This window comes from Mesocricetus auratus, unplaced genomic scaffold, assembly GCF_017639785.1.
Source record: "Mesocricetus auratus isolate SY011 unplaced genomic scaffold, BCM_Maur_2.0 Super-Scaffold_100004, whole genome shotgun sequence".
Taxonomy (NCBI): Eukaryota; Metazoa; Chordata; class Mammalia; order Rodentia; family Cricetidae; genus Mesocricetus; species Mesocricetus auratus.
Window position 1 is genome coordinate 110,131,083 of NW_024429189.1, and position 16,222 is coordinate 110,147,304.

General features: G+C 47.5%; 1 protein-coding gene across 1 annotated transcript in view; it reads right to left on the reverse strand.

The window, feature by feature from the left end:
* Rrbp1 (ribosome binding protein 1) overlaps window positions 1-16,222 on the reverse strand; it is a 63,316-nt gene that overhangs the window by 17,614 nt on the left and 29,480 nt on the right. Inside the window, 4 exon segments of the mRNA XM_040746396.1 lie at window positions 794-912; window positions 1,647-1,799; window positions 5,142-5,264; window positions 6,162-6,310. Coding sequence (XP_040602330.1) covers window positions 794-912; window positions 1,647-1,799; window positions 5,142-5,264; window positions 6,162-6,310 — 544 coding nt within the window.

Below are 16,222 nucleotides of genomic sequence, written 5' to 3' on the forward strand. Positions count from 1 at the left end.
CCTGAGACTCGTGTCTACCTCTGTCACTAGCACATAAAAAGCCTAAGACAAGACAAGGGGACAGACAGAAGTGTAAAATCTAGCTATGAACAGCTGTGCTCCACTGTCAGATGGGGTCCCTGCTCTCTGACTCAGGGTTCCTAACTATACCAGAGACTACACCACAAAGCTCAGGCATCATACAGTACACAAGCCCAAGGGACCTGGAAAGGACTGCTTTGGATCTGTAGACAGAGACAGGGCTGGTAAAAGCCACTTGGCTGGTCTGTACCCCCTACCAGGCAGCATTTCCGGACTGAGGAGAGGCAGCAGCTGCCACTTGGTAACAATTCCCCAGACTTCAGAACTTTCTCCAGAACCTGACGGCAGATTCCACATGACAGAGTGACAGAGTTCCTCGGTCCCCACATCCTTCCAGTAGAGGACAGATCACAGCAGGTCCTTGCAACAACTATACTCTCATCCAGAACAAATCTGGCTTTGGTGATCTGTGACAGGCCCCTCCCCACACCATATATACTAGCAAGGATGGGCAGCAGGTTGGCACACATTGGCTCTTTCTGAGGAGGCATCAATAACATGAGGGGCTCTGGGCCAGCTGCCAAGAGTCAACTGCTCAGAAGTCACATAGATACTGGATGTGGGGAGAATAGAAAATCACAGGAAGCCCTGTAAACGACTGCCACACCAACCCCACGCCCAGAAAGACACTATAGCCCACAAAAGACCCACTAAGTCCACCCAAGCTCTAGGGAACCTGGTACCAAAGTCTCTGCATGGACATTCAGCTTACTTGCTCTCCACCTGGCTGGTGGCCTGGTTCAAGGCATCCCTCAAGATGGAGTTTTCCTGCTGCAGGCGGGCTAGCTGGGTGTTGGGACCATTCTCCAGCTGCTCCTGAAGAGTCCGGATCTGAAAAGTTACCAACAAGAACATCAGTGCTGGTCAGCCACATACAGAGGACAGTTGCCAGACCACAATTAGCAAGGCCACACAGCTCAGAGTGGAAGGTCTGGAGGCTACATCTGCACCCAGGTAAGTCAGGAGTGTGCATGAAGCAAGGGGCCTAAGCACGGTGCTACTCCAGTGTCAAGGTCTCAGAGACAAGTGTGGGTTTCCTTCCCCACCACCCATAACACATCTCTTCTGTCTCCTCAGATATATGCACATGTACCTGAGGTCACGCATGTGTACTATTCTGAGTGAAAAACAGCACAAGGCCACAAAGCACAACTACCTTCTGAGCCCAAACATGAGACATGTGGCAGGAGGCAGTCATGCCCAGAATGAGCCAAGCATAGGTTTCAGAAGATAAAAGTCAGACTCTGACACTGAAGGTCAGTCTAGACAGGGAGTCACCAGTGCTGGTCTCCAGACTCAGGTAAAGGAAAGTTCAGGTCTCCTACTTTATGGGAGAAAGTGTAACCAGCAGCATCACTCCAGCCTTACTGGAGCCTGAAACCCTTCTCCTCAGGCACCACCCTTTATAAAGGTGCTCTTTAAAAATATTTTAACCCTTCCAGGTTATTAACGTCAGATATATATACAAACATCCAGTCAAACTCAATGCCAGCAGACTCCTTGGCCCCAGATGGAGCCTCACCCTGTGCCCCACGCTCACCAGGCCTGCTCCTTCCCGTGCCTACCTTGCCCTGCAGCTGCTGCACCTCCTTCACATGGTCCCGGTAGCTGGCCTGCATGCGTGCCTGCACCGCTGCGATCTCCTGCTCCCGGGCTACCAGCTGCTTCTTCACCTTGGCCTCCCCAGCTGCAGCTTTGGCCTTCTCTGAAGCCATCTCCTAAGAAGAAATGGCAGGTGAGGATGAGGGGACTGATCAGGCAGGCAGGGACAGGGACAGGGACAGGGACAGGTGATTTCCTTGAAAAGCATTGGAAAAGTAATGTTCTAAGTGGAGTTTGCTTCTGTCTGTCTAGCCTGGAAAATGAGCATTGTCACCAGTACTCAATGGTGCTCTTTTGGTACATTCTTTGGGGATCTGGCACCGTTCCCTAGGCTTAGTGGGGCCCTGCATAGACTTGCAGGGTCCAGAAGGTGTCCACAGACTTGCCATCAGAGAGAGCCTGGGCCTGTACCACTTCCCATCCCGACTCATCCCAGTAGTGTCTGGCTGGTGTGTGAAGGCCTCGGGTTCCTCAGCTGAGCAGAGCCCTATCTTATGAGGCCTCATGCTCAGGCACTGGAGTGAACACACAATGGTCTAGTCCAGAGTATGATGCCTGGCAAGACAACAGCTGCAACTGTTTTCCAGAAGGTTTTGCCTTCCTTGGCCTGGAGTCTTCAAAGCCCCACCTGGACCCTGAACACTTAAAAGGACTAGGATGCAGCTCCCAAGAGTGCCCAAGCACCTTTAGACACTGCTCACACTGGTCACAGGCCCAACTCTGCCAGGACCTTCCCTATGAGTCTCTGCAGAGACTGGCATTCTCAGTGCATCCAGGCCAGGTCTTTTGGCATGATCCCAAGAATGATCACTAACGAAGACCCTTTTCCCAACCATGAAAATGTCCCTAGTGAATAAAGGAAATGTAGAGGGACTGAACACAGAGCCTATCACTCTCAATGGCTCCTGTGAGAATTATAAGGAGAATTTCCACATGCTTGGTAACATTTTCTCATATAATTTCTCAATGATTTGGGACTAGGAGATACAACACAAGAATGACATAAACATGCTGACTCTGCTGGGATAGGATGGTCCACAATTTCAAGGGCACAAGGAAGATAAAAGCAGACAAACTGATTCTTAACTGTTTACAAAGAAAAGAGAAAAGATACAAATACCAAAAAAGAGCACCTCCCTCAGATGCAAGCCACTTGCTCATAAATAGCCTGCTAGGTTGGACCAAGCAAGATCACAGTTTTTGCTCTACAAGGCTCACAATCTGCCAGCAACCAAACACAGGTATGTGGCAATTATATTGCCCACCTCCACCTGGGAGTTCCATAACAGTCAGTCCTGAGGGCTGGTAACCAAACTAAGTCATGCAGGATGGTAAGGAAATGTTCAGCCCATCAGGAAGTACAGGAAAACCTTGGAAAGAGCAGGGCATACTGGGAGCAGGCAACAATCCAGGGAAGAGGAAGGAAAGATACAAAGGGATATTCAGGGTGCGGATTTGGGGGTGGAGCCTAGGAGCTAGTGACAAAGCATGACAGACGTTTAAGGAGAGATCAGCACTGAACCTCCTGAGCTTATAGGAAGCCGGATGTAGCTAGGGACAAAGGAACATAGCTGGACACTGGCATTAAATTTGGATCGGAGTTCAGTCCCACACTCTGGAAGATGAGGTGGGTAACAAACATCAAGGCTTCTGGACCTGCAGCCACACCAGGAACAGATTCTACTGCCAGAGGAGGATGGAACATGAATCTAGGCCTGGGAATTAGGTGCGATTGTGGTTTTTGAAACCATGTCACAGTCACCTCAGAAGGAAAGCGTGGACACTTACACGGCCAGCAGAGGTAGTGTCTACTAGACCTTACTTCCTTCAGAGCTGCCACCTGTCCTTGGTGAATGTGGTTTCAGAATAGGAAAGAGTTCATTCCATAGAGGCTACAACCTCCTCATTCATCGGGCCGTAAGCCCTTTCTGAAAGGGCACAGACACAACTAACTAGTGAAGCACCATTCAGCTAGAGGGGCAGACACTTCCCTACCCCCTCATTTGCCCTTGACTTTGGGAGTCAGTGAATTTCCATCAGGACTTCTCTATTTAGAAAGAAGGCATTCTGGTTTTTGTTGGGGGTTTTTTGTTGTTGTTGTTGTTTGCTTGTTTGGTCCATTTGACATAATCTGGAGTCATTTGAAAAGACTGTCACTATGCTGCCCCTGGGCAGGTAGTCTTGGGTTGTATAAGAAAGCAGGCTAGGCAAGTCAGTAAGCAACTCCATGGCTTCCATTTCAGTTCCTGTCTTGAGTTCCTGCCCTGACTTCCTTCAGTGGTGGAGTATGAACTGAATGTTCTAACATGAAATAGATCCTTTCCTCCTCGAGTTTTTGTGGTATTTATTACAGCAATAGAAACTAATTAAGGCAGAAGGTATGGAAGAATAGGTCCCCAGAACAGCGGACTCTGACCCAGGATGAAATCAAGTCATCTATTCTGAGAAGTGGGAGAGCTCTGGCAAATCCCATGGCATAAACACCCTCCCTGCAGTCTAGGCATCAATCCTAAGTGGGCACAGACTTAGGAGGAAACAGTGATCCAGCTGTTTTAAGCCAGACCACATAGCTGAAAGACCTGCACTTCCAGTAATCCCAGGCAGCTCAGGTAAAGGCCATGTGTTGACACCTTGGAGGCAGGACAGAAGACCACTGAATCCTAGGAGAGGTCTTGTCCCTCAATCAGGTTTTCTGTCTGGCTCAGAGGTGTAGCCACTGAATTTAGGACAAAGTCACTTTGCTTCCTTTCTAGTTTATCTCAAGTAGAGCAGATGGGGAGTACCTAAGGGAAGGGCTATGTCTCAGATGGTGTCAGGCACTTACTGACCCAGTCCATCTCCTAAGCCTCTGCCTGGGACACAGAAGGCAGAATGCAAGGAAAGGGCGTGAGAAACCCCCAGGACCTGGCAGAAGAGACAACTTCCTAACTTAGAGGGTACCAGGCCCATGGAGACTCCCCTCATCCAGCTCTCCATGATGCTCGGACACCAGGGCCCACCTCTCAGATGCAGAGGCAAGGGAGGTGATCCAATGAGTTCAGAATAAAAACCTTCTGACTAGCCAGAGGTAGCCAAGAACTCCCCTGTACATCACTCCACTGATGTCAGAAACAGAGTCTCAGTTCTCAGGAAAACCACGCTGGATTAAGTGTACTAATCCTCCTTCCTAGGTGCACTAACTCAAAAGATGACTTGTCACCCTGGGAACCACTACAATCTGAGGTCCTGGTCTCTGCTGAGCTGTATGTATTCTTAAGCCACAGGGGGGGACCCCAATACTATACCTCAGCTCTTTAGACAGCACAGAATCTTCAGTCAAAATATTCTTTGCTTGGTAAGAGCCATATGCTAGGCAGACAAGCCCGTCTTGATGACCAAAGGGCAGCTGTGGCCTTGGGGTAGGGGATCCTCAGAGAAGAGAGAGGAGGGACTACCTCACTTGTGAGCTTAGACAGTACCTTATTGAGTTCCCTTAGTTTGCTCTTGGCGACAGCCGCATCCTCTTGCTCTGTGGCTAGTAGCTTTTCTTTCTCTTCTAGCTGGCGTTTCAGAACTGCTACAGGGTCACCCTTCTGAGTGGCCTAAAAATGTTGACAAAGCCATGTTAAAGGGGAACAGAAAGAGACATAGTTCCCCCCACACTGGCAATGAGATAAGTGATTCCATCTGACCCTAGACACCTCCATGGGAACTGATGGTCACGAGAAGCCACCCAGGATTCAGGAACTCCCAGACCTTGTGCTCATGGACACTTGGGGCAGTTTTCACAACCATGGTATTTCCAGCATTAAAGCCAGTACATGCAGACTAGAAGCCATTTGTTGCAGTGTGGGAACTAGAACAGGAAACTACTCTAAGGACATGGTTTGAGATGACCCTGGACTATAGCCACCTTGACCTCCAACACTCATGCCCAGGAAACACCCCCAGTGCTTACTTGTTGAAGAGCTCCCAGCATCAGTGGGAATATACAGAGCATGTCATCCCCCAGTGACAGCCAGGAAAGAACCACCCCCAACACCTCCAGCCACTGAACAAAGTTACTACCCAACTAGCTAAGGAACAAACCCACTCATACCTCACTTCCTAGAACAGTTCACTGGCCAGGGGCACTAGAGTAGGAATCAGCCTTTGAGTTTGCCCTGGTAGCACAATGGACATGCCAGAGGGTTCTGTCACACTCTATTCCAGATTTTCAGCTGGGCCAGGCCCCAAGTTCTAACTCCAGACCACATGTAGCACAGAAGATCTGCTCTGCCTTCTGGGCAGACAAGCAATGGTAGGTCACTGACCACTGATCCATGTAGCCTGAGCACAGGCAGCACTGGCAGGACTCTCTATGAAGAAGTGGACACTCCACTAGGGAGTTTGACAAGCTGGGTATGGCCTGATAGACAGCTCCTGGGCAGGGGCAGGTCTGAGCAAGAAGCTGATCTCTAGGGAAAGCAATGCACCATGCCAGTCCTGCAGTGGCTTACCTTATGCCAGGTGTCCTGAGTAACTCCAGTCTTCTCAGAGAGGATCTCAATAAGACGCTGGGCCTCGCCCTCATTGAACATCATGCTTCCAACTGTGGAGACGAGTGTCTTGTAGGGCAGGAAGAGAGGGCTGTCGCAATCTGGGGGTCCTGAAGGAGGAAGGAGCAGGGGCTTACATTCTATCTCAAAACAAGTGATGCACAACAATGTCCATCAAAAGGTGACTCTGGTCAGAGGCAAGGGGAACTGTTCCACGACTTCAGAATAGCAGGCTGGCACAGGGGGCTTCTTTATAAATGAAGGGTCCCAGCCAAGGCTGGGAGAAATATCCTCTTTATTTTATATTGGTAGTAGGAATAAAATTCAGTGTTTAGTGCGTGCTAGGCAGGCACTCTGGCACTGGGCTACAAGAGCCTTCCTCCTTTCTTAAATGATCAAGACTGAAGCTATGCAGGGATGGGAGGCAGCGCTCCAGAAAGGAAGGCAAGAAGATCAAGGTCCTACTCCACTCCAGAGTGAATTTGAGGCCAGCTCCCCACATTCAGGGACAAGCACCCTATCTCTAGTCTCCCTGGGTAAAGCTTAAGTAGTGACTGGCTTCAGGAGAGGAATTACTGAGCCAGAACAAGCCTGTCTATTCCCTAGGTACAGATCACTTGGCTCACAACTATCACTGCCAAAAACAAACAAAATCCTCCTAAACGTACCCTTCGTTGATGGTCATGTTGCCTATCAGTCAAGACAAGTGTAAACTGAGATAGCTCACCTAAAATCCTGGGGAATTCCTTCTGCTGATGTCTGAATTTGCCCCACAGTTCAAACAGAGGGCCAAATGCACTAAAACATACAGACAGGCCTGCCATGGCAAATTCAGCTAAACCTACCTTTGGAGGACAAGGAATGGGGAGGGTTTCTACAGCAACCTTGAATTCTCTGATTTATCACAATATTTTTACTTTGTAGTCACAATATTTTCATTACAAGTGGAAGCACTTAGCACGATACCATAATAAGGGGAAGGTGGGATGTGGGCGAGCCGGTTGCTATGAGCACTTTATTTTATAACTTCTTACCTTGGGAAAGCTCAGTGGATTTAAAAATAGCCACACCAGCATTAAAGACCTAAGAGTTTGTATTTCTAAGAAAATGGAAGCATGTATGTGGGTACCCCCTTAATTTCATTGAAATATGTATATACACACAACTAATGATGTACTTATACATACGAGATAGAGTCCTGAGTGCTACAAAGCCAAACTAAAACACCCCCACTGACACAATTTTGGTTGTGCTTTCCCCATGCACCCCCAACCCTGGGTGGATATTCACTGCCCAGGGTTTAAAAGACACAGTGTAGGAATGACAGCCCCGTAAGTCTCTGCGAGCTGGAGGCTGCAGAGACATTTCCTTTCCCAATTCAGGATGGTTCAGACACAGTGCTCCCTGAGAACTTGTATATTACTCCTGCAACCTGTGACATGCTTCAAGCAAAGGCTTACACAGGGTTTCAAAAGCTCAGTGTAGACAAGAACATAAAATAGTGTAGCCTGATATATTAGATGCAAATTGTAAGGATAAAAACTTTGGATAAATTGGGTGAAATATGCTGTTAATATTAATCCCTACTGTTTCTTCTTGGCCTATTCTAATGTGGCTAGTCAGGACTGTTAAGTTACAGATGTGGTTCATACCATATTCCTCTTGGACTGGTTATTCTATACCCATCATCTTGGGTACAAGCATCAGCTATGGGATGCTTCATGATGCTTCCAGCACTGTCTAAAAGCTCCCTCCTAGGTTCAGGGGGTTTCTGAGGGTATTTCTTGAAAGTGGCACTCTAGACTTGATATCCAGACTTCCCACACCTCCTTCAGGGTCTTATCTCGTAAGTGTAGTTCTCAACCCTCATCAAGGAAACTCCTCTTTGCAACAGACAGAGACCATTACAGAAAACCACCACCAATCAAAATGGAGAGTTATGGAGCCCAGTCCCTACGGATACAACTACAAAGCACCTAAGGCTCAGGGAATAAGGCTCAGGGAACATGTTAGAAGGGGCAGAAAAGACTGTAAAGTCAGACAAGTTCACTGTGAGATTTTTGTCTACAAGTAATGTCAGAAGCTACACCCAGAAAGTCTCACTACATGATTGCCCAAATGTAAGCTGAACAAGGCCTACACCAATGGGCTTGCCAAATCAAATGGAGGAAAAGCCCCCAAGGCCTCAACCCTACACAAAGAAGGTATAGACAACCAAGAAAAGCTAGGAGCAGGAGAGGTGGCTTTCCCTGGGGAAAGAGGACACCAATTGACTGTCTAGTACTAAATGGTCATCCCTGAAAACATATACATACAAGTAATAATATATAGACTAAGTAGGTTACTTTTAGAAATATATATGTATATATAAATCCATATATGCATACAATAACAATAAAAAGGGAGGCCATGAGTTTCAAGAGAACAGGGAGGGGTATATGAGAGAGTTTGGAGGAAGGGAAGGGAGAAATGTTGTAATTATATTATAATGGCAAAGATTACTTTTAAAAAGCATTTAAAATACAATAATTACCAAAATAAAATCATCTTGAAGATATTTTTCTGGCAAGCTTAAAAACAGCATTCTAATGAATCTTTATTAAAACTTCCTAGAGTAACTATGATTTTTTGTTAAACATTTCAATTAAAAGTAAACGGTTGTAACAAGGCAAACAACTCAAAGCAATGTAAAATTGAGCCTTCTCTGCCTCTCCCCTTTCTCCAGCCACAGAAACTTCCATGGCCCTTCTCCACACATACTCTCTCCTTTACACTATTTTTAGATAACTTCACAAAACATTTTTTCCTGAATCTTTTAGTTTTATTTAAAGGAAAAAGGGGGGAAGGGGAGCAGCATCTCCATTGTCTCTGAATCAGAGGCAGGAAAACCGACAGAAAAAGAAAATACAGGCCTGGATGAGTCACATCCCACAACATGCCCTCAGGAGCCCAGCCCCGCCCAGTACCCCACTCACAGCACACCACTCATGCCTCTGGAAAATGCTTGGAGATTCTCCTAATCCTTGGGATTGTTAAATCTTAAGGTATTAGAATAAACCTGCCAAAGCCTCCATATCTAATCCATTAGCCACAGGCTTTAAAAAGAGCAAGGGGTTAGGGAAATCCTGAAGAGGTCAGCTCCCTGCACGGCTGCTCTGGCAGCCAGGGTCTGGCTCAAGTTGGTAGGTGTGGTCTAGAGAGGAGTGAGGCAGATGGAGAGCAAAGAGCAGCTACAAGATGGCATCAACCAGACCCCACCTATAGGGGGGCACAGCAACAGCCACCATGGGTCAGGTCCCTCAGGAATAAGCCTGTCCTGTACAGAGAGGCCTGAGACCTCTTCCACATAAGAATTTATACAAGGAGTCAGTCTAGAACCTTACAGCTGTGGACTAAGAAGATGGGCTGACAGGGCTGACAGCTAACTCTGTAAGAAAATAAATTAATGAATAAAGCCACCAAGGGGCTATACAAATACACGTGGGCCAGGGCCAGCCTATAGGTCACCTCTGGCCTTGGTTATATACAGTGTAGCACCCATGGGGGGGTCCAATGGCCTAGGCTAAAATGTCACTTTCCAACTCAGCTCCTTTGATAACTTTGTGTCCTTGGAAAACTGGCTTAACTACGTCCTGCCTTTGTTTCCTTGTCTGCAGTCAGTAATAACTGTTCCTCCCTCACGGTCTGGCTGTAAAGTTTAACTTACAATGTGCTTGAAATAAGGCACAGGAGGAAGCACTGGAAATTAACCCCCCAAAGCCAACTTTGGAAGCCCAACCATTAAGACCCCTCCTTGAACAGCCAAACACCTGTCCCTTCCCAGCTTAATAGTGAAGAAGTCAGGCAAGGGTAAGGCTATGAAGACAGCCTCTCTGAGGCCAGAGCTGACGTAGACATCCATAAAAAGGGCAGATATCTTACTCATGACACTGAGCAGTAAGGTCTTGAGGGCAGACTATGCCTCCACTGCCAAGAAGCCCAAAGAGAGCCCAAAGAAGCCAGTCAGTGTGCTTAACATCCCAGACTCCAAAATGGTGATGTGGTTTGCTACAGAGATACTTTACCACCTAGAAAATGAAACTTGTAAAGAGGCACTTAGGAGTATCTTCTCTGTCATCTGTGGGATTCTTTAAGAAATTCTGTTCTTTGCCTGCATAACCACCAACTCCCCAATGAACAGCCTCGGTGTTAAGAGGGAGATGTTAACATAAGGGGACTCCTCAGACTCAGCGGCTCATTGCTCCAGCAGCAACAGCCCTGCCTCCTCTGTCCAGCTGTAGAACATGCTTGCCCTGCCCATGCCCCACTTTCTTCACCAGCAGGGAGGGCATCAGCCCACTCCAGGACTTGCCCTGTAACCTGTGGACAGCTAGAGGCTAAAGGGAGCTGAATATCACTGTAGGTTCCCAACAGCCCTGCCCAGGAAGGACAGACCCAGCTTATTTCCAAACACAGTGTATGCACTTACTGTGTCCCTGAGAAGTCTGTAGAATGCTAAGCTTGGAGGGGTAGGCAGAAGGAAGACCACAGCTGTAAAACACAACAGGCACAGAGAGGTCATGCAACAGAGCAACATGCTAGGGCCTAGGGAAGCACCCTGGCAGCAAAGCAAACAGGGGTTAAAGAACAGATGCCTGCAGGAAGGGGAGGAGCAGCCCAGAAAGACACAAGTCTGCAGGATCCAAGGCTTTGGATCCGCAGAGTAGAGGGATGTAAGTCTGGAATAGGTGCAAGATTTCATGGGCCCCAGAGATCTGGATTTTATCCTGTAGACAAAGCACAGTGACTAAAAGGGAACACTGCTTAGGATGCCAAGAGGAACAAGGCTGAAGGCAGACAACTCAGTTAAGAACCCAAGCCACAGAGCTCAAGCCCAAGAACATTCAGGAGACTAAGTCTGAAAAGCCTAAGTGCTAACCCAGGGACCCCTCATAGTGGGGCCTGACAGGACCATGGCCTGGGGACTAATGAGGATTCAATGGCAAGCACATTGTCTTAAAGACTGTCCAAACCCAATCCAAAGAACTTCCCCTCAAATGCAAAAGCCATACTTGTTAGCTGCCATCTCTGAACCCTCAGGTAATGGCATGGATGCTACAAGTCCCCAGTACACCATCTCCCCAGGAAGGAAGTCACATCCTAACCTTAAGTAGATTCCATGCCCAGCCTACCCCAACCATCCCAGGCAAAGTGAGCTGCTCTGTAGAATGTCCAGGCCCCTCACCTCTAAGCCTCTTGGAAGTCCAAGTCATCTACATTTACAACCAAAGGTCTAGGGACCAAAGGCAAGCTCTCTACCCTGACATCTCAAATCTAGAGGCATCCCTTCTCCTATCATGCCAGTTCTCCTTGGTGCCCAGCCAAGCTGACAGGTTTGATACTTTCTCTAATAACAAAGAGAGTAGACCAACATCACTGCAGCCTCCCCTCAACTGCACATTTGTAAGTTGTGGCCAAGAGTCTATGGGGAAGGTAAAGGCCCTCAAAGAAATTTAAATACAACACGACTGCTCCCATCTCCACTTAGTGATCTTCTATCCATCACCAAGACAGGTCCTGGGCAGCATGTTAGTGGAGACTCCATTCTTGGACCAAGTGGCCTATCCCTGGTCAGCCCTTCCCAAAGCATACAGGCCAATGATGAACAGCTACACTTGACCCCTACAAGGCCACAAACACTCACATCTGGAGTTTCTACCTTGGCACCAAGCACAGAAGCTGGGGAGAACAGCTTCTTAAGGCTGGAGGAGAGAGTAATTTATTACCAAGCTGAAAAGATGTGTGGATTAAATGGTATCCTACAGACTGAATGACTATTTTCCTCATTACACGTTGGGGTTTTTCTCTCCAAACTTCAAAAGAAACAATTTTATACTTGGAAAACAAATCCACGCATCACAATAGTTTTAAAGACAACCATGGGGAGGCCTTGGGCAAGCTCCCTGCTTAGGCTTTCAGGCAGAGCGCCGAAGACAACAGAGAATTTCAGTGGCAGTCACAATTTTCCTTAGTGCCTACAGAGAAAGACCATGGCTTTATCGAGGACTTGACCGAAGAGGCCTGCATAGTACCTGAATGAAGTCTATTGCCACATCCAACAGTCACCAAATGAGAGATGTCCAAAAGAATGTCATTTAGCAGCTTCTCACTTAACTTGCTTCCCTGAGGGAATCTCTTTACAGGTTTTTTGGAGGGAAAGGAACAGAGGGATAGAAAGGAAGAAGGAAGGGAAAAGAAAATGGGAACCTGGGTTTTGAAGAACTCACATAGAAAATGAATGGCTCAAATGCCCCAAGGGTTTTTTTTTTTCACAGACTCAAACCCTGACACAAAGTTAAAATCCAAAGAAAAAGAAGGTCACCAAGGCTGGTTCTGAGTGCACATCTGGGGGCTTCAGCCTGTAAACAGGGTGAGTGGTTAGCAGTATGGATGGGAAGGTGCCCCAGGGGTGCTGCCATGGAGACCCTGCACTGCCATCTGCTGGCCACAGGACTTCTGCCAAGAGGAGCTGTGGCTGTGTAAAACAGGTAAGCTGGGCTGTAAGGGGTGTAACTGCAGGGAAAGCAACATTCAGCACTTCTAGAAACCCGGGCTACACAGGATGGTTGCCACACTGTGTAACAGCACCAGGACACGGCAGGACAAAGACAAGGCAGGATGGGCACCCAAGCATGTGTGACCCGGCAAAGGTTGGTGGAGGAAGGGAAGGGCACGACCATGGCCAATTAGTTTCAGGATAGCTCTGACCTGCTCTGAACACCCTGAGCAGGATTCCCTGGAAGGTCTGATAACCCCCCCCCATCTCTTCTGTCTCATGTCCATCAAGTTAGACTTTGTTACACTGTGTTTCTGCCTGGTCTGCAGATGGAATGATGACCCTGCAGGGCTGCGCACAGAGAGCTCAGACACCGCCACCAGCGCCCACAGCACACTGCTAGCTTCAGGGTACAGAAGCACCTTTGACATTCATCTTACCTCAGCTTACGAGCACTTACCAGGCAACAGGTACCGGGGGGCTGGGTGGGCATTGTCATCTTGTGGGAGGCCTGAGAACTGGCTGCCGCCTCCCTCCACCCTAACTCTCCCGAAGGACTAACAGGCCTCCCTTTCCATCGTTCAGAGACGCTCCAGGAACACACAGACAAGGGTTCCATAGTGGAGTTTTGTTTCTTTTCCAGTTTAAAAAAAAAATAGAAAAACTAGAAAAAAGTAAAAGAATGAATGAAAGATGAAAAAAATTCACCCACACTCCTATCTCCCAGTGGTATCCTTTCTCCTATGTAAGCCATGATAGACTCATAAAAGCCTATTTCTGTTTCTGTATGACGGAAGCTGGTGGGATTCTTCTGGCCATATCATAGTCACCTAGCCCCAGAATACCACCAGCCTGCCAGCTGGGGAAAGAGAGGGAATCCTTCAAAAATCCAATCCACAGAGTATGACAAAAATACCAGAGTCCCTGGGTGCACCCCTGTTCCACTGAGCAAGAAGGCCATGGGCCCTGTGGTAGACTCCTCACCTGGACCCTGGTCTCAGTCCCTACTACCAGCAGCAGCAAACAGACCTCACTCAGTTTTAACCTGCCCCATTCTAAAACTCATGCTATCTGCAGGGTCATGGAACACACAGTGTACTTCCCATATCCCAGACCCACAAGGGATCTAGCAAACTCACTTCTAGTGTAGCTCTCCTGACAGCACAACACCACGAGGCCATTCAAAGTAATCAGTGCGACCCTCGGCTCAGGATGGGAGGCAGACGGGCATAATTAAGAAGGCACAGACTAAATCCAAGGATAAAAATAGATTTTAACAACCACCATCACCACCACCACACACACACATGCTTCCTGCACATCCTAAAGGATGCTGGACACAGTTGCGGGACTACCCACTGGGCCATCGGTGGTGCCACTTTAGTTCGTGGGAGTTTTCACTTCTCTAGGATTCTACCAATTCCCAGCACCTAAACATTCAGAAAAGAGTCCCTACTTTTTCACAGGCCAGTGTTTTCTCCTCTTTCCATGAAAGAGCTTAGAACACCTCTTTGCAACACAAACCCTTCTCAATCCAACAGAAGAGCCACAGAAGAACCACACAGGGGTTAGCTCTGACACAATCAAGCAGGCCTCCGTAAATCACGAACTGCTTTTGGAGCGTGAGGGAGCAGTCTTCCCAAATGAAAAACGTACCCACCTCTTGACTTGCAATTATAGACCTAGGAATTTACTTTAAGAGACATTCACACAGCAATATATGTACATCACTTGCAGCATCAATTTTAGCACCCAAAAAAAGCCTGCACACTACTTAAGTGTCATTTAAATCACGGAACATTCATGCTACGGAATGTTATACAGCTGAGTATGGCAGCTTTGCAAGCATGATATGGAAAGATGTCACCAATATACTGTGAAGCAAACAGCAGTTTCTAACTGGGTATATACCATAGCATGTGACAGCAATGTCTCCAGGGTTCCCAGGGTCCCCCAGAAGTGAATGGTGACAGGGACAGAATAGGAAGAAAGACGTCAGATTTTCACTCTATCCATACTTCTCGACTATTTAAATCTGTTTGCTGGAATCATACTATTGTGTAATAATACATTTTTAAAAGCAGGGACCAGGTGTTCATTGTCAAACACTGCCATAGACAAGTGGCTAAAAAAAACCTGTGGCATGTGATCAGTCCCTTAATGTCAACATAGAAGTTCTGAAAGAGCTCTGGCTGGCCTGTGGAAATATGCCCAAGCCTGCCTCTACACCTGCCATGTCTCCTCTATGGTACCAGTCAGCAAAGGCCTTGCACCAACTAGGGACAGAATGAGACTAGCGATGCAACCCCAGTTCATGGACTGCTCCTACACTGTGATGTCATTCTTCGTGCCTCTATGAAATGACGAACAGTGGACAACTAGAACCAAGTAGGGGAGGAGCTGTGGATGATGCTAACACATGGCTGCAAAACCGTATCTTCTTTATGTGGATACCTTCAAGGTGACCCAGGAGGTCACCCCCACCCCCCAAATGGCTGCTACTTAAAACAGGAGTATGCAACAGGACTTTCTGATGGTGACACTTTATCTCTACACCATTCTAAAGGGCAGCCACTGGCAACCTGTGACTACTTATAGAGCATTAAGGGATAGAAAGTATGATCAAAGAACTGAGTCTTATCTTGGACTAATTTAAATGGCCAGGGTGACTAGTAGTTCTTGGCAGACAGTACATCTCTCAATCCTTACTGCTACAGCCAGTTGTTAACCTCATGGTGCAAGGGTCCTCCTCATCCCCTGCCCAAGTCTAGTCTCCTGCATTTGTAGGAAGAGCTCCCTTACCAGCCAGCTCTATACCAGTGATGGGACCCACCCCTCCAGCATTTCCTGAATCCTCATAGCTTCATCTCAGGCTGCTTCGTCTACCCCGCCTTACACTGCCAGATACCTAGCACCCACCTGCAGTTCTTTTGTGCTGAGCACATGTAGTCCCTAGAGTGCAGGTAGCTTTCTTTGTAGACAGACATTTGTGGCTAGGTTGCAAGGTGGCTAAAGGCAGGCCAACTGGGGCCAAGCACAGCCCAACCAAAGGGAGTTAGAACCCAAGGTCTAGCTTTGCGAAATAATCAGGCCTGCTTCTCATTCGTGCCTACTCATCTGGCAATACTGTGCCAGCTGCAATGTTTGATATTAAGTCAGGTGAATTCCAGCCCACTTCATATATCACACCAGTAAGACGATTTTATGACCCTCTGCTAAATATCCATACTGTTAGATTTCATGCCCCAAACTTTCAGTTACTACAGTTCATGCTTCAGTTCAGTGATAAAATCATGCAGGAAGTTCAAAAAATTGCTAGACAAGGTGAATCTGAGTTCCCACTGGAGCTGCTTTCTGAAGCAACATGGCCAGGAATCCCAAGCACTTCACTTGATTCGTACTGGTTTTTGTTTCTGTTTTTTTTTTTTTAACTGGATCTTCACACATGAGACCCCAAATCAGAATTCTCCACTGTCTGAAGTGAGAG